General features: G+C 38.3%; 1 protein-coding gene across 1 annotated transcript in view; it reads left to right on the plus strand.

The window, feature by feature from the left end:
* LOC127456067 (sodium/potassium/calcium exchanger 2-like) overlaps positions 1-20,152 on the plus strand; it is a 116,371-nt gene that overhangs the window by 78,040 nt on the left and 18,179 nt on the right. Inside the window, exons 8-9 of the mRNA XM_051724376.1 lie at positions 5,456-5,536; positions 7,393-7,475. Of these exons, the coding sequence (XP_051580336.1) occupies positions 5,456-5,536; positions 7,393-7,475 (164 nt within the window). The remainder of the gene's footprint in view (positions 1-5,455; positions 5,537-7,392; positions 7,476-20,152) is intronic.

Consider the following 20,152-nt stretch of genomic DNA (forward strand, 5'->3'; position numbering starts at 1 on the left):
ACTCTGTTTACAGAAACACATCCCCAAATTGCCTCTATTTAGAGAAAACTATAACTATCTTGTCTACATTAACTCAACAGTAGTCTGCCTTCATTTTGAGGAACCCAACAATATCTTTCCTTGACTTTACATGAGCAGTTACAATCAAACAACAGCAGGTTTTTCTGTAATCAAGCTACAGTCTTTATCATTTTGTACAAGTATACACAATGTGTGATCAAATATATGACACTGCAAGTCATCTCGTAAAGGTTGTCAAAATGATTGCTTGCCAACTATTGGCGATAGATGCATTAAGCTTGAAACACGTCACAGATCAAAGCAATAGTCAGCAATCCATCAAAATAATCATGGTAAAATAATGAGCAGTGGATGTTTGTGATTCTCCCTGATGATATGAGGTGCAAGTAACTGTCACATTCATAACACATTATTATTATGGGCATTCAAAGTAAAGAAAGGAGACCGTTTGTTCATCATACTGAACATGCGCACAACGCCGAGGCCAGTTATGGCACAATCAAGGTGTATACATATTGGACAAATTCGAGCTACAATCGCATTATTTAGGTCTGTTAGTCTAAGAAAAAAATTGACAAATTGGACTTTCTGTCAGACTAAAGTGTTTACATGAAATCTTAAAAAGTTTAATGTTTAGTCTGACAGAATTATAACTTTTAAAGTGCATCTTTATGCAATGATTGCCATGCCTCTGTTTAAAGAAACCCAACAATACTGTGTCTATAGTTAACCCACCTTTTGAGAAACCAATCAATACCCTGACTAGAGTAACTCAAAAATACAATGCTTGGGTTTAGAGAAAACAAACAATACCCTGTCAAGAGTTAACCTAACTTTTGAGAAACCCAACAATTCCTTGCATTGAGTTGCCCAACAGTGCCATGCCTGTTTGGAGAAACCCAACAATATCCTGTCTAGTGGTAATCCAACTTTTGAGAAACCCAACAATACCCTGCCCAGAGTAACTTAATGATGCTCTTCCATGGATAAACAACAATGCCATGACTCTATTTAGAGAAAACCAACAATACCCTGTCTATTGTTTACCCAACTTTTGAGTTATCACAAAATACCCTGCCTAGAGTAACCATGACAATACCATGCCTAGAGTCACCTAACAATGCCATGCCTTGATTTAGAGAAACCCAACAATACACTGTCTGGGATATCCCAACAATATCCTGCCACGTTTTTGAGTAACTCAGCAGTATACTCCTCGGAGTAACCAAGCAGCATAGATTATAGCAGTACAAGAGTAATGCCTAGCTTATAATTATCAGATTATACCATTTAGATTATGCCAATGTTAAAAACAATTGTTTTTAGTTTTATAGCAATTTAATATTTTTCAGCGAATCTTGACCTCAGAGATCCTGCCTACATTACAAACTAGGCCTTCTTTACCACATTCCTAAAAGATAAACAAACCAACATACATAGTCACCCCAATCTTGACCTTCTCCAAAGTTATTTATGCCCCAAACCCTTTCTGCAATATTATATGATGTTTAGTTCAGGTAATATATACTGTATGTGCATGTCAGTTGGGGTCACAGTGCTGACTATGGTACCTTCAATCGAGACAGACAGCAGAGTCTGTCAATCAGCCAACCAGAGAGAAGGATTCAACAAGAAGTCAAAGACGTTTGCTGATCAGGATGTTGCCATTATAGTACAACCAATCAGCCACATATATGTTAATTATTTAGAGCTTGAACACAAGCTCAAGCACATACAGTCTCTCTCACACATTCAAACAGACAGACAGACACACACATACAACCTAAATGCAGTGAGACGTCATTAGTTTTCTGCTGCTACTGTCTGTGTTTTTATCCTCATATTTATAGATCCCAGCAAGGTTGTGCAACTGTATCGATGTTTGATTCAATGGTCTGGTACTGTTCTAGCCATCCCTCTAATCTCCTGAGCCAGCTGCAGGCAACTACATTTATTTGCTGATGGTTTTAATGTTACATCAAAGGTCACGTAGTATTTTTATTTTTTTTAATAGAGAGTTAAAGGTTTTTATTTAAAAGGTGAAGTGTGTAAGTATTTCTATGCATTTTTTCAATACTTTCTTCTATCCCAGTTTATTGTGTTGAGTTCCCCAAAAACATATAAACACTGTAGCTCTATTTTGCACTATCAAAATATTACTCTATTTGCTTGAGCTTCCAGACCAGGGGTGCATTTCCTGTACAACTATGTAACTCACTGATGAACCATCAGAGTATGATGCATCTTTGGAGAAATTAACTAGCTGCATTAAGTGCATTAAACATTACATGACTGCAATAATCCATCCATTGCCTATTCTCTTTTGAACACCAAGAATATACTAAAAGAGCAGAATGTTTTAAAAAAGCAGTTCCATCGAGTCAAACAAGGAACAAGTGTGTCAAGTTTTATGTCAAGTTTCATGCAGTGGCATCAGCACCGACAGTAGAGCGGTGGGCTTTGTTCCATATTGCTGCATATTTTGCAATTTAACTATTGTGTACCCTTAGAGATGGCATCCACTAGATCAGTGGTTCCCAACCTTTATTCCTTGAAGCCCCCCTACTAACATATGAGAAAGTCTGTGTATATATATATATATATATATATATATATATATATATATATATATATATATATATATATATATATATATAAATATATATACTGTATTTGGATCAATGACGTGACACTCATTGTTTTGTCCATGTCTAATAAATTATTCAAAAACCATTACATATGCAATTCACACAAAGCAATTACTTGAATACACCTCTTCTATGATGAACATGTTTTTAATTAATGAGTTCAAAGTCATTTTAGTATTTTTTCTTAGGCTTAAATAAAAAATGGCATGTGGTGTATCCATCCGGAGACAGTAAATTTTTTTTTAAGTCTCATTAAAAGCTGAAATTCTTGAAAAAAAAAATAATAATAATAATAATAATAAAGAAAATAAAAATAATAATAATAATATATATATATATATATATATATATATATATATATATATATATATATATATATATATATATATATATGTATATGTTGTGCTAAATAATCTTTTATTATTATTTCTTTAAAAAAATGCACTGAAACAATTTTATTTTAAAATATGATTAATATTTCAATACATTTTATCCACAAAATCAAAGTCATGTGGTGCAATCAACATGTAGGTAGAAATGTTGTCGTCATGTGACAAACAAATCATAAAACATATTGATATTTCAACCTCAGTTCCTATAATACATCTATAATACACGGTGTACACAAAGTAGTTACACTCAGGACCTCAAGGACAAAAATGTCCTCCATTGAAACCCATTAAGACTGCAATATTTGATCCCAGAGCCATTAAAACATAAAATCATGAATTCTATGATATTATGCTTTCATTCCGGAACCCTGGCTTCAAAATCTAAATTTGTAATATTTTCCACCAGATGGTGGCATTTTTCTCATGTTTAGCCTATGGAGCAAATACATGCTTTTTTCCTATTTTCTGTTTGCTGTATTATAGAACACCACAGGCCAGTTGAATAAATGATGAAGCTAAAATTGTGTGGGTGTGTTGGTATGGATGTCAGAGTGTGTTTTGTATGTGTGTATTGAGAAATGTGTGTGTGTGTGTGTGTGTGTGTGTGTGTGTGTGTGGAAAAAAACAACAACAGTGGCATTATGTAAACAAACTGGCAATTAAAGGGTTAAAATCCTGAAAATGAATGAATACTTGGTAGTTATGATCAGTACTGATCATACTGTTGGTTAAAATAATTAACTAATTAAAAGTGGAAAATAATATTAATATTTAATATTATTATGGCAGTTTTTGTACGCTGACATTTTTGTAACTTTTTTTTACTGACACACAAGGGTTACATTTTTTTTTTTTTACAAAATGCTTTAAATGTATTTTAATTATTTTTTTTAAAACAACATGAACTCAAAGATTGCATGTCTACGAACTTATATATATATATTTCTGGCAACCTTATTTGTCAATGACCCATACATTATATTCATATATAATACAAATTAATTTACTCCATCACTTCTCTCTCTGTGCTTTATGGCAGAACAGATGCTAAAAGGAAAGCTCGACGACGGTGTTAGCAGCAGTAACTAAAGATGTGTTCAATCTCTCTCTCACTGTGTGCTCGCATGTGCCCGTGAGATAGAGCCCAAAAGTCATGATAAATGCTAAAATTATGCAGAAGTTTAAAGACAGATAAAAATAATATGATGATTATAATATAATATTTTTTGGAATGCACATTCCCTGCCATGAAGTTGGATTTTGCATAACCGCAATAGAAACAACAGTTGAAATTTTTTAGCGGTTTTCATTCAGAGCCCCTCTGCAGCTGCTTGACGGTCTCATAATAAAGTGTTAACAAGCCAACAAGTTATGTTGTTTAAAGAGGTTTTTGCAGTCTTTCAGTGGGTGGATATGATGCAGAAATTCCATGAATTTTTTAGATCCAAGGAAAATAAACTCACACGCACTTGGCCACATGACAGTCACACTTCCGTTGAGAAGCAGAATATTTTTGGTGTGCTTCATTCCAATGCAGTTCTGCAAAGAGGCTCTGGTTGGTAGAGTGACAATTCATGAAGTTTTACTACAGTTACCAGGGTGCCAAGGTCTTTGGACAGTTTTTTTTTGTTTTTGTTTTGCGATTTTTCTCTTTTGTGTCCTTTCGTTATACGGGGATGATGACATACTGGTATCATGCATTTTATGAATCTTTGAGAGCCTCAACGCATGTGAGCTATATTAAGACAAATGCTTTTGTGAAACATCTTATGTGCCTAAGACTTTTGCACAGTACTGTGTGTGTATATATATATATATATATATATATATATATATATATATATATATATATATATATATATATATCTTTAAACTTATCTAGTTCATTTTAAGTGCATAAAACAATAGAAACATTACATAAACAAACAGTAATGAACCTAAAATCAACAGTGAAAGGTCAAAAGTGAATCAAAAGTGAAAGCTAACAGCTCAAAACTCTGACACACGTACTTTTAACCCTTTCAATTAGTAGGCCATTGTCTATTCCTTAGCTGAGGTGCATATCTTACTGTTATATCATAAAGGAGCACATGCTCAAACTGTTGATCTATGAGACTATTGTGCTTCGGGGTAAGAATCACCGCAACAAGGCCGTTGCCTTGTTAATATGTAATCATGTAATCTATCAAATGTAACTGTAGTCCGATTATGAGTATTTTAAAATGTAATTTAATCCAATTACAAGTACTTGATTTTTGTAATCTGATTGTGTGATCCAGATTACATGTAATCTGTTACTACCCAGCACTATATATGATATATACATGTAGTTTTCAATGAGTGTTTGAAATGTCTTCCAATCCAAGGCGTCACTCCTTTCGGCTTGTTTTTCAGGAAAGTTCCGTGAGAAGGCGTCAATACTACACAAAATTGCCAAAAAGAAATGCCAGGTGGAGGATTCAAACGGAGTCGCTGGTAAGTGATGCACAATGTGAATATGTTTTAGCGGGTAACGTAATCGTCCTGGTTACTTTCATAACCTCCGTTCCCTGATGGAGGGAACGAGACGTTGTGTCGATGTAGTGACACAAGGGGTCACTCTTGGGAGCCCCAAACACCTCTGCTTTTTGAAAAAAAGGCCAATTGGAATTGGCGAGTGAAAGGAGTTGGTATGCAATCACTCATTCAGGTTTTGTGCTGAGGAGCCGAGACAAGGTCCCGGCCATTTCAGCAGGTAGTTCAGTATTGTGGCAAGAGGGACACAAAGTCTCGTTCCCTCCATCAGGGAACGGAGGTTAAGAAAGTAACCAGGACGTTCCCTATCTGTCACTCACTCGACGTTGTGTCGATTCACCAGTGCAAGAGGGGGAGAAGCCGCTGTAATGCGCCATAAATCCAACAGCTTTTCGAGGTGAATGGATTGGCAGAGTGATTCAGCCCGCTGAACACAACCGCTTGGCTCCGAAGAGAAAATCTGAATGAGTGGTAGCATACCAGCTCCTTTTATACCCGTATGTCTGGGGGAGTAGCATGCAAATTCCATTCGCCAATTCCCATTGGCTTTTTGTTTTTCAAAAAGCAGAGGTGTTTGAGGCTCCCAAGAGTGGCCCCTAGTGTCACTATATCGACACAACGTCGAGTGAGTGACAGATAGGGAAATAGGCTTTACACCTGAAATGTGGTAAAATTGAAGTTAACAGGTTGCAAACAGGTTTTAAGTTAATACAATTATTTAATCTGTCTGAAACAACCTGACTACATTTGGTTACACCAAGGGTCAAGGTTAGGCTGGTTAGCATTAGCATTTAGCCCCAGCTGGTAGATACTGTAACTACATCATTCTGCTAGCAAGACGCATATTTCTCTTCTGATGGTAAATGTAGCTGTATATTCTGATAAAATTTCATTTGCAAGTATCAAATTGTTGTTTTTCATGTTGTTTTTATGTCACAGTTCTTGATAGTGATGGGCTTTGTTCTGTACATATTGTTGTGGTGCCATCAGCTAGACAGAATGTAATTTTGCTGCACCTTTGGAGTCATTAGCAATATTTACGTCTCAAGTGACATGGCAATACCATGATACGTTTTTGGGTAGTGGAGCTATATTGGCCATAATAATAAAAAGAGTGAGATGGAAGCATTTGAAAGGGTTAAAGTTGTTTTGAAAATAGATTGTGATCCTGTGAACAGAGATAACATCAAAGAAAGCTGCTCTCAACGGCCCTGCTTTTGATGCTAATATGCTAATATGGAACTGTTAGCATAATTTCCCACTTGAAATGAATGTCCACATTTGCCTTGAACTCACTGAGAAAAAGAGAGTGGAATCATATTATGAGATTAAGTCATATTATGATATGAGATTAATTAATAGTACAACACTTACGTTTTTACGAATCTGTTTGCTGTTATTTTTTCACACAGATCTGTCCATACAACAACAGTTTATAGTGACCACATCTGTCAAGCGCCAAACAGACAAAAATAAAAATAAAAGCACCATAAAAGTAGTCAATATGATTTGCACACTATTTTTCAAACCTTCTAAAACCATATGATAGCTTTGTATGAGGAATGGACTGAAATTTATGACATTATTCTCGAAAAATCTGTCCCTCAGCTGCAGCTTAAGAGTAGCTCTCAAAAAAGAACTAGGCGCCTATTGTCAGACGTGGTCACTACGAACGCTCATTGTATGGAACTGAATTGAACTGTCACAGAATTTTAATTTTTGGATGAACTTTACTAATGATATTTTAATTGTCACTTTCGCAATAAAATCAAATCAAAATTAAATTCACATTTCACTTCTTTGTGTGTGTGTTGTAGATAAAAATCTGCCAAACAGCTCAAGCGTGGAGGTTGACATGACCCCACCCTTGAATGGCACTGCTGGACAAGATGGTGATGTGGTGAGTTATTGATACCAAAAACACACAAAAAGATTTTAGATGCAGTAGGACAAAAATAACTTAATTATTGATGATAAAAAGAAAAACAAAACTGCAAACTGGAAAGAGAATGTTCTGAAGGAACACACACAATTCCTCCCCTGAATGTAATAACACATAACCATTGCATTTATTTTATTTTTTCTGTGTTTTTAAGGGACTCCAATTACAGTTTATTGTGTCTATGTTGGTTTCAATAATTTAAAAAAATATTTAATTTTTCAACAAAACAAAACAAAACAAAAAAAAAAAATTAATTTAAAGATTTAAAGACTTTAAAAATGTTGAGTGGTGTGACCATGGAGTAAAAGGTATTAAAATAATTTCCTTGCATCTTGAATTCACGAGTGTAATAATTATTTAATTTTTGAGTCATGAATATCAAGAAATATTTGTTTTATTTATTCAAAAATATTTTTTAAATAATAGTAACATATTAATTCACACTACTTATGTCAACAAATATTTGTAAGAATTTTAACTTTTTAATATTTATTTATTTATTGTTTACTCTCTCTGGACAGTTAGACCACGTGACACACTACTTGTCAATTTTATTTTATTTTTTACTTTAAGCCCCAGAAAAAAAATCTAAAATTGACTTTGACCTCAGAAATTGAAAGCATGCTCATCATAGTAGAGGTGTTTTTAAGTAATTGTTTTGTGTGAATTGCATTTAACTTAATAGATCCAGACAAACAAATCAGTGTCACATCCATGACTGATGTGCAGTTATAATAACATTATAATATTATATAAGTACATTTTTATACAAATGGATTTCTGTTGAAAATAAAGTAGCATACTGTACTGGTCATTTACTGGTCATTCACCCATATAATCATTTCTCCATCGGTATAATATGTACAGTATATATATATATATATATATATATATATATATATATATATATATATATATATATATATATACGAGCTGCTTTAAAAGGAAATAACTGTCCGATCGGTAAATTATAGAAAGCGGATACATCCACAATCACAAGAGCTTCATGGATCTTAATTAGTGTGTCTGAAATCAACACAGATGACAAGCACAAACACCTGAAGCTCCTTTAATAAAGGTAATCCACTAAAATAACAGATAATTCTGCTCGAAATGTTGCATTTGTGCTTAGATTAATTTCAACCGCATCTGGGAGAAACAGATTCTGACTTTGTTGCGCTTTATCATCAAAAATCTCTCGGTTTCTTTAGCACATCCATGCTGTGTAGATTAAATTAATATTTATTTTTACCTTTTTTATCTGACTGTAAAGAACAGAAAGGATATTAAGACACATTATGTCTTAAAGTGGAGTGTGCCTCATCTTTGATAGACACACATTACACGGAGGAAATGATCCGCTTTAATCTCAAGCACTTTTCATCAAAACAAGGCGATGTTCCAGGTATTCCAGTTCTTAATGTTCTAAAATCTAAATTCAAGCACTTTAAGGACCTTGTGTGAACCCTGTGAACAGTGTAGAAAAAAGCGCAGTAGGGGTAAAATCAAGCGATAGAGAGATTATGATGTTTGATGGGTCATTTAATTTCTGATCACATGTACAGAAAACAATGTTGCACATTTCGAAATATCGAGTTATGCCACGATATGGTTAATCTTTTTGGTTTGCGATATATCGAAATTTGATATATCGTCCCATCCCTAATATATATATATATATATATATATATATATATATATATATATATATACACAAACACACATATATACAGCATATATCCTTTGATATAAATTTAATATGAAATTCATGAGCATTTAATATAAATTGCTCAATTTATTTGGACAACTTGGCTTGGACTCACAATTTTTCAAATGAGTTTTATCATACAAATTTGTGTTTCACTACTACTCTATAAATTGACTTCTCTGACAGAGGTTCTGCCTCTAGCTTAGTGATTATGAATTTTGTTTATGTCAGTTATTTTCATTATCGATTATTATTAGTTGTTGCAGCTATTAGTCATTACAGGTTGTTGACTCTCCATAGACATAATGATTTTTATACCGTATGAACTATAGTTCCCTATCTGTCACTCACTCGACGTTGTGTCGATGTATCCCCATAATTCAAATCTCTTAAAAAACATACTAAACAATGTTTTTTTGAAAATTTAAAAATGCAGACAGTTTTTTTGTGAGGGTTAGGTTTAGGGGTAGGTTTAGGGTTAGGGGATAGAATCGTTCTGGTTACTTGAGTAACCTCCTTTCCCTGATGGAGGGAACGAGATGTTGTGTCGATGTAGTGACACTAGGGGTCACTCTTGGGAGCCCGAGACACCTCTGGTCTTTGATAAAAGGCCAATGAAAATTGGCGAGTGGTATTTGTATGCCACTCCCCTGGACATACGGGTATAAAAGGAGCTGGTATGCAACCACTCATTCAGATTTTCTCTTCGGAGCCGAACGGTCATGCTCGCTGAGCTGAATACTACTGTTCATTCACCTGCTGGATCTGACGGTGCATTTCAGCGGCTTCTCCCTCCTCTGCACTGGTGTACTGCAGAGAATGCCCCTGGGCACTTCAGCAGAAATAAGAGAGTATATTTTTCTAAAAGAGTATATTTCTCTAAAAGAGCGGCACACACGAAACATCTTTTTAAAGACGCATCTTTTTAAAGATGCCTTTCCGTTTGTGTGTTATTCCTGGTTGCGGTCGTTACCTCTCAACTTCTGATGGTCACGATCACTGTCTTTCGTGTCTGGGCGTGACCCACGCGGAGACAGCATTCGTGGATGGATCATGTACTCATTGCGAGAACATGACCATGGCAACATTGCGGTCGCGGCTTGCTTTCGTAAGGAAGCAAGTCAACCCAGTGGCTCCCCGCCTCGGTCCTTCTAACTTCGGGTATGAGGCCAGCGTGGCTAGCACCGCCGAGGTGCCTGTATGCCTTTAAGTGGCGTCTGTTCGCTAAGTGGTGTTCTTCCCGACGCGAAGACCCCCAGAGATGCGCAGTCGGATTGGTGCTTTCCTTCCTGCAGGAGAGGTTGGAAGGGCAGCTGTCCCCCTCCACCTTGAAGGTGTATGTAGCCGCTATAGTGGCACACCACAACACAGTGGACGGTAAGTCCTTAGGGAAGCACGACCTGATCATCAGGTTCCTGAGAGGCGCCAGGAGGTTGAATCCCTTCAGACCATGCCTCGTTCCCTCATGGGACCTCTCTGTAGTTCTTCAGGGTCTACAGAGAGCCCCTTTTGAGCCCTTGCAGTCAGCTGAGCTTAAGGCACTCTCTTTGAAGACTGCCCTTTTAACTGCGCTCACTTCCATCAAGAGTGTAGGAGACCTGCAAGCGTTCTCTGTCAGCGAAACGTGCCTGGAGTTTGGTCTGGACTACTCTCACATGATCCTGAGACCCCGACCGGGCTATGTGCCCAAGGTTCCCACGACCCCTTTTAGGGACCAGGTGGTGAACCTGCAAGCACTGCCCCAGGAGGAGGCAGACCCAGCCCTGATGTTGCTGTGTCCGGTGTGTGCTTTACGTATCTATTTGTATTGCACGCAGAGCTTTAGAGTCTCTGAGCAGCTCTTTGTCTGCTTTGGTGGACAGCGGAAAGGAAGCGCTGTCTCCAAGCAGAGGATCGCCCACTGGCTCATTGACGCCATAACTATGGCATATCATGCCCAGGATGTGCCGCCCCCGGTAGGGCTACGGGCCCATTCTACCAGGGGTATAGCGGCCTCCTGGGCCTTGACCAGTGGTGCCTCTCTAACAGACATTTGCAGAGCAGCGGGCTGGGCAACACCTAACACCTTTGCGAGGTTCTACAATCTCCGGGTGGAACCGGTTTCGTCCTTGTAGTGGCACGCACAAGCAGGTAAGTCCGGGACAGCTGACCGGGTGTATCGCTTGCGTATAAGCGCCTTTCACCTCCCCTGAGCTGAAGACTTGCGCCATTGACTCCCAGTAGTGTTCACAAACTGTGTTCCCTGGTTGATTTCTTCCGAGTCCTGTGGCAGACAAGTTTGTGGAGAAACTCGCTGCCAGCTCAGTACACGTGCTAACTAAGCCCTGTACTGGGGTAGGTGCTTCGCATGTGGTGGTTCCCCGTAGGTAACCCCATGCGACGTATATCTTCCGCTAATTTGTTTCCCTGTTGGTAAACTGCGTCTTCCTTGGGCAGAGGCCCCTCTGCCCCAGTCACCATGCTTGTAGTAACTCCTCCCCCGTAGGGTAGGACCTACCATGGGACTTCCCCACATGGCATACTTCCGACATTGCTCGGAAAGACTATGTGACGTATTTCCACTTAAATAACCCCCCTCTCTCTGGGTGGGGTGTGGTCTCCGTGGTGTCTTCCCCTTGGGAGGGACACCCCCCCGACTAGACCTGGTGGCCCCAGTTGGTTAATTCCCTTTTTTGGGGAGAGGAAAAACAAGGGGATAAGAGGCCATGACTGGGTAGTCGACTTGTCCCCAAAGGGCCGTTCGACAGTCATAACAGTGTTGCGGGAGGTTACGTGTTGGCCTGGTGCGCTGGCTACGAGGCACACAGTGGTCTGCCCGTCACACACCACCAGTTCATGTAACACAGTTCAGCCAGTTGCGGCGTTTCATATAGGGACCCCTAGTGTCACTCCATCAACACAACGTTGAGTGAGCGACAGATAGGGAACGTCCTGGTTACTTGCATAACCTCCGTTCCCTGATGGAGGGAACGAGACAACGCTGAACTACCTGCTGAAATGGCCGGGACCTTGTCTCGGCTCCTCAGCACAAAACCTGAACAAGTGGTTGCATACCAGCTTCTTTTATACTCGTATGTCCGGGGGAGTGGTATGCAAATACCACTCGCCAATTTTCATTGGCCTTTTATCAAAGATCAGAGGTGTCTCGGGCTCCCAAGAGTGACCCCTAGTGTCACTACATCAACACAACGTCTCGTTCCCTCCGTCAGGGAAAGGAGGTTATGCAAGTAACCAGGACGATTCTATCCCCTAACCCTAAACCTACCCCTAAACCTAACCCTCACAAAAAACTGTCTGCATTTTTACATTTTCAAAAAAACATTGTTTAGTATGTTTTTTTAAGAGATTTAAATTATGGGGATACTAGAAATGTCCTCATAAACCACATTTATAACATAATACCCTTGTAATTACCAGTTTGTAACCTAAAAAATGTCCATGTAAACCACCCAAACCTGCCCACACACACAAACACACACACACACACACACCACTGTACACTCAAAGCGCATCACAATATCATCACAATGATATTCAGCGCTAAAACATGAGAGAATGTGACTCATAGCGCTGACTTTGGAAAGTGAAGGCCAATTCATGGCAGGCTAGACCTCATGCTTATGACTCAATGGAAAACACATTTCACAGTCTCCCACCCTGCTGTACTGTGTCTCCCTGTATCACACACACACAAACACACATACACTGTACTTTGCTACTGGCAGCACTCATTTTCCCCCACTTTAGAAACTGTAGCATTCTCATCCTCTGCCCCCTGTTGGTAAGGCAACATGCCAGAGGAACAGACGGCACAGCATGCATGCAGACTGAGTGAGTGCCCTCTCAATGTCACCGTGACAACCAGAACATAAGAGGTCCCATCACTCAAAAATTATGCAGACACACACATACACACTTTGGGCCAATTTGAGGTGTCTGATGACTCCATTGCCATTAGCAGACTGATTTATTTTATACGATTATTGGGGTCAGGGTTAAGGGACACTCTGAAAATGATAATAGACTATTGTGATAACAGATACTGATAATTGTTTGCATTTTAATAGACTTTAAGACTTTACTGCCATAAAAGTTTGCAACACAGTAACTACGGCAATACTAAAACTTGTTTTTTTCAGCCAAATACGGATTATTCAGTATTCTCCCTGTGAATCTGAGTATAGTTGAGACAAACCTGTCTGTCACAGGCTAGAGCATAATTAAAGAGACCAGATTTCGGTCATAACAAAATTTTGACAAAATGTGTTTTGCCATAATAGGGCATAATTATATAAGAAGAAGTAAGCAATATATTGTGAAAAAACGTGTCGCTTAAAAGGTTAAAGTTTCCATATACATAAGTCAGGCATATGAGGTATCATTTGAAAGCTTAGAAACCAAACTTACTTATGTACTTATGCATTTATGTTATTTTCAATAACAAAATAAGGCCTCAAAATATTATTGTTGAAAATTAGTAACCCCTAAAGGTAATTGGGTAGAAATATTTATATAAAAATAAAAGTCACATAGCACCTAAATGGACAAGTCATATGTTAAATGGAAGCTCCCATTCTCTGGAATGTGACTGTACAGTTTATTTTGTTGTCCTAATACCACAGTTCGAAAGATTTTCAAAAGAATCACAAAGTGAAATATGATTTCTATTAAGTCATCAAATACAAATGTCTCTTTTATGCTCTGATAACTGCTGCTGTAAGCTCCAAATAGCTAAATACTTTATATCTGCTTTTACCTTATGCAGTTTTCTAAAAAATTAACCATTGTTTACTTGTCTGTGAGCTTGCATGGTTGAATAATCTAATGTTATATATTAGATGTCCAGAACAAAATATGCCATCCAGCACAAAAAGCTTGCTAAACAAATCATCAAAAAATATGTTTTCAACTATTGATTTCATATATCATTACAAAGGGGAGGATCTTAGCTTTCTAATGACACCTAGACTGAGCTTGTAGTCCACTCAGAGGCCGAGATATTCAATGAAATAATGAGGGTGGTGCATGAATTGACAATTAGACTGAATGTCTATGGACGAGAACATCTGTGAGGGTTCAAATGCACTAGAGCGCCACCTACATTTCCGTGATGGAAGTCACATTGTGATGGAAGAAAAATTATAGTGCTTGCTGCAATCTAGTGGAATGAAATAAGACTTTTCAAAGTGAGGTAGCATGAACAGAAGCAGAATTACATGTTTACAAAATTTGGACAAAAAAAAAAAAAAAAAAACCTGTTTATCATAAGATTATAAATACAGACAATATAATTTATGAATAATTGGACTCTTTTTTTATTTTATTTGGGTGGATTTCTGAAATTTTTTTTGCAATTAGTCCACAGTATGTGTAAATGTTCAGCTTTTAAATTTGAGTGTGAAAAATTGCAGGTGGCAGCCCAACAATGAGTTTTTGATGCAATCAATATTTCATACTGTTCTGGACCTCAGTGTCAATAGAGCACAACAGTGCAGGCCCACTTTATTAGCCATCTTGGTTCTGAATTATATTTTTCCCATTCATTTTTTCCATAGGGATTCTTTTTTTTTTTTTAATCCTTCATAAAGAATCACAACAAAAAAGTATTTGAAAATTGGACAATGCAGTGTAATGTACTTATTGTGTTTAATGAGGGAATGAATTATCCCAATCCCATAAGGCATTGTGAATGACTTTATCAAATTAAAAACTATGGAAAAAATATAAAACTTTTCATTTAAAGTTGATGGTTATAAGTATGGAAACAATATATTTACATTTTTGTTTATGTTAAATATCTGATCTACTCTGGCTAGGGTTTATACCTAGTTATGATTTACTCAGTGTCACAAGATGCAGAGTAACAATATTTAACAGAGAACATAAGGAAAGGAAAGGAGAGGAGAACCACTCACATGTGGAGAATTCAACACTAAATTATTGATAAAGATGTGCATTTCTTCTTTTAGGATTGTTTTATGTCTGGACAGATTGTCCTGGACATTCCTAAAAAAAGAAACCCTGTTTCATTCAGTATTGTCAGCTGTTAGGAGCTGTTTCAGTTGTCCACTGATGTTACACAATCTTTGCCATGTAATTATCAATGTTTATGGTAGATTAGGTTTGTCTTTTTGACGTTTACAGCCCTGATAGCACATGTACATCATCCAGAAGTCTATTTGATGTGTGTGTTTACATCTGGACTACGTATTTTTTTACGTTGTTTGCTCATCTGCAATACATCTAAAAGACGTTTCCTCGCAGATGTCTTTGAGGTGTTTATGATTGAGAATGTTTGTAAATCTGATCTTTTTAAGATGTTTAGCAGATGTTAATTAGTTTGTGATGATGTGTGATATCAGGGAGATGGAAACAAGGCAGAACTCCAATGATATATTTTTTTAACAATTCGGTGGACTGTATTTTGGGCTGTTCTCTGCAACAGTCTGTCAGGAGCCGAGGCACTCTGTTCACACCTGCACAAGTGTTCATGAGTGTGCTGTCCTGATAATTATTCTGCTCCTGCAGGATGCCGTCCCTTGACACACACATACTCCAGCTGAAGGTGACATTAAAAAATCTCAAAATAATCTTAGCTCAACAAGCAGCTATTCTTACCTGAGAAAGGGCACATCCATGTACGAGTAGGAGGGAAAGTCGAAATATCACTGAGACAGTCACCAGAAATCCAACTCAAACGTTTCGTTGTTCCTTCTTTCACCAGCACAGTGCTGTGAGATCACACTTTAAATGAAGGTCAGATGCCATTCACTTTGGAGTACTTTAAATTTAACAGAAAACAAATGGAAATATACTTTAATGGACTTAGGATATAGCTCTAAAGGAACAGTTCACCCAAAAGGGAAAGTTCTATTATCATTTACTCACCCTCATGTCATTCCAAACCTGTATGACTTTCTTGCTTCCATGCAACACAAAAGAAGAAATTTTGAAGAATGTTAAAGCTGCTTTCTTTTATACAATTAAAGTGAATGGGGGACTGGTGCTGTTGAGCTCTGAAAATGACAAAAAAGCACCATAAAAGTACCATCAAAAAAGAAAATTCTCACATAATTTACTTACCCTCATGCCATCTCAGATGTGTATGAATTTCCTTCTTCTTCTGAACACAAACACAGATTTTAAGAAGAATATTTTCCTCTCTGTAGGTCCATACAATGCAAGTGAATGATGGCAGAGATTTTATAATAAAAAAGGACTAATATTTACCTGTTTCTCACCCACACCTACCATATCGCTTCTGAAGACATGGATTAAACCACTGGAGTTGTTTTGATTCTTTTTATGCTGAATTTATATGCTTTTTGGAGCTTCAAATTCAAGACACCTTTCACTTGCATTGTATGGACCTACAGAGCTGAGATATTCTTCTTAAAATCTTCTTTGTGTTCAGCAGAAGAATGAAAGTCACACACATTTGGGATGGCATAAGGGTGAGTAAATGATGAGAGAATTTATATTTTTGGGTGAACTATCCCTTTAAGGGGTTTCTTGCAATCGTTGGCTCATAAAATTATTATTATTTTTTTTTTTTAACTTACAACTTTTACTTCCATAGAGGAAAAATAAACAAATCAGCTAACAAGGTTATAACGATGTTTCCTAAGTTCCCAAACCTAACCATAAAGTCATACTCGTTCAATAAATCCTAAACCTAAACCATGATTTTAATAGGAAAATAACTTGTGTAGTACGGACCTAAGAGAAACATCAGGATTTGGAACGAGATGATGGAAGTGTGTCCCAAGTTACTGACAGACATATTTAAATAAATATCGAATAAGTAACTAAATTTGTTCACCGACGTTTCCTTTTTAAAATAAAGTTTTGGATTGGAGGCTAGCTAAAATGTGATGCCTGTATTGTACTGATTTGAAATTCTGTTTGTTGATTAGTTCGTAAAAGTAACATTTTTGTACGAGCCAAGTCGTACGATATCTTACGATTTCACCATCTCATACAAAGTATTACGAGTTGATGTGAGACTCTTTTGTCACCAGCATGGTGTCCCCACCAGGCTTCTTAACTAGCTTAACCTGCAAGATGTTCTAGGTCAAACAGCCTCACCACAAAGGCCATGCTGGTCAACCAACAACATGTCTATGTTGGTCTACCAGTTAGACCAGCACCAAACCAGCCTGCACCAACAGGGAAATTGCTTTTGATCTAAGCTGCAACATGTTTGGCAAAATCAATAAGTCACTAATAATGTGTGTTTTTTTTTGTGTGTGTTTTTTTACTGTTAGAATTGCTGTTGGCATTTCCTTTTTCAGGTCTGTCACATGTCATCCACCCATCTAAGCGTACACCATCTTCCTCTACAAATCATCTGAGCTGGAACCTCTTAAACCCATCACCATAGTAACCACTCCATGTTCCTTAAAGGGCAAAACACATTTTGATTGCTTGCAATGACGCTAATTGTGAATTACACTTACACACTACATAGCTAGCGCGGCCAGTTACTGTACTTGACCTCTTTCAGACCTGTGGAGAAGTAAGAGAGGATGAAAGAGAATACTGGAGACTAAAGGAGCCTCTCGATATGTTTTTTGCTCCGTCTCAGGGACTTCCGTCACGGCATTTAGGGTGAAGCAGCTGACAGCACGTCTCAGAGGAGCTCTGCTGTGCTCACTGTAATGCTGCAGATGCAGAAAACCACTTGCGCAGACACACACACACAATCAGATAATGGTGGAGGCCCCAGCGGTTGGCTGTTGTTATTTAAGGTGCTCGGAGGGCAGTTGGGTTTATTGCTGCTTTTAAATGTGACATGTTCTGACAAGGCGGCCTCTGTCCCATAGGACTTACATAACTTTTAATTGAAGATACAGGGACCCAGTCGAAAGTGTTGGAGTGTTTTGTGTGTTTGTGTTTGTGTGTGTGTTGTGTGTGTGTGTGTGTGTGTGTGTGTGTGAGGTTGCTATTTCATAGCTCCGGAGACCGAATGGAGTTATGTTACAGTTCAGTACAAACGTTGTCCCTTATTTTTCTGCTAAAATTCTATCTGAGAAGAGAAAGTTATGGAGGGTGATTTAAGCAATTGGTTTTTATGATAAAATGTTCTCCTACACACAGCACGACCAGTGTAATTCAATTCCTGAACGAATGAAAAAAAAAACGGGACAGCCCCCTCCCAGCAATAATGAAAATGACGTATCCTTACCTAAGTGCAGGTCAATGCGAAGTACAGGGTGCATCCGCATCTGTAACTGTTGTCACCTTGTACTTTTCGCTGGCAGCATTTTATCTCAGTGTGCGCTTGTCTTTCAAGAGTTTATTGTAAAATGCAGAGCAGTTCACTCCAAAATTAAGATGTACGAAAAGCATTGCCTTCATGACTGTTACACTAAATCGAGATTTATCCGGTGTCCATGCAGTGTTCATTAATGAGAACACACCCTCCACAGATGCAGATGTCCCAGGCAGGCATAAAACAAACTCCACAACCTTGGCTTAGACTCGGAAGTTAATGGTCTTGCTCTCTAGCTCACAAAAAACGTCTTTCCATCTCTCAGACACAGCCGTCTTGTTCATGTTTCACTCAGTGCTGCGATGAGTGACAATGTTTTTCACGCAAGCCCACTCATCAAAGAGCGTGGTTTCGTCAATCAAACTGAGAGCAGGGATTCTGGAGTAGAAGTATTCGAGGCTGCTCTGAATGTCTTTCCACTCTGGGATGTCTCTCAGGTTTTTCTGTGTTCTCCAATGAGCGGCTCCAATTTTGGAGGTAATCCACCGATTCTGAATAAAAGTTTCTCACTGCACAAAAGAAATCATCTGCTCGCATGTCACCAGCTTCAACCAGGGCATCCAACTGCTTTTTAGGGTATGAATGATTCCAACAGCCTGGACTGCAAGACTTTTCTCAGGTCATGAATGTGCAAAGCTATGGTAGTGCACAACAGAATGATAAGCAAAAAGTCCTTCACTTGCGTGCACCTTGTCACATTCAGAACTTTGCTTCCCAAAAAAATTGCTAACACTTGGTGTGGTACACTTACTTTTAGCAGCATCCACACACTTTTTTTGTATAAACATGCTGCACGATATTGGTGCTGTCACGGTCTCGATGAGTCCACCGGTTTGTTCCTTCTGTGTTTATGTTCTCTTCATGTTTTTCAGGTGCTGTTGGCTCGCGGAATCAGCATTTCTATGGGAACGCTGATCATGCCAGCTTTCAGTGGACAATAGGCACCTGATCGTGATTTGTTCTCTGCCTATATTTACCCCACTCTGTTTCATGTTCATTGCTAGATTATTGTTGTGTGTTTAGTTACTCACCACTCCTTCTCTGCCCTAGTTGTTCCTGTTGTGTGTTTTCAATACTTGTTGCCAGTCTTCATTGTAGTGCCTGGATTGTGGTTACCATCCTGTTGGTTGCATCACTCGCCTTGACGCTTCACCGGAGTATTCCTCATTGGTTATCTTTCTACATTGGATCTGCTCTTCACACTACCACGACACACACAAACATACGAACACACTATCCTCCAGAGGATTCCTCGCGGATCTGCTCTTCACACTACCACGACGCATACAGACATATGAACACACTATTCTCCAGAGGATTCCTTGTGGATCTGCACGCTTCACCGGAGTATTCCTCATTGGTTATCTTTCTACATTGGATCTGCTCTTCACACTACCACGACACACACAAACATACGAACACACTATCCTCCAGAGGATTCCTCGCGGATCTGCTCTTCACACTACCACGACGCATACAGACATATGAACACACTATTCTCCAGAGGATTCCTTGTGGATCTGCACTCCACACTACCACTACGCACACAAGCCTATGAATACACACTCCAACTCCAAGCTGCAGACGGTTCTATGTACCCTTCATGCTTCACCAGCTCTGCTGTATTTAATTGTTAATACATTCTGTTTCTTT

The sequence above is a fragment of the Myxocyprinus asiaticus genome, chromosome 2 (assembly GCF_019703515.2).
Source record: "Myxocyprinus asiaticus isolate MX2 ecotype Aquarium Trade chromosome 2, UBuf_Myxa_2, whole genome shotgun sequence".
NCBI classification, from domain to species: Eukaryota; Metazoa; Chordata; class Actinopteri; order Cypriniformes; family Catostomidae; genus Myxocyprinus; species Myxocyprinus asiaticus.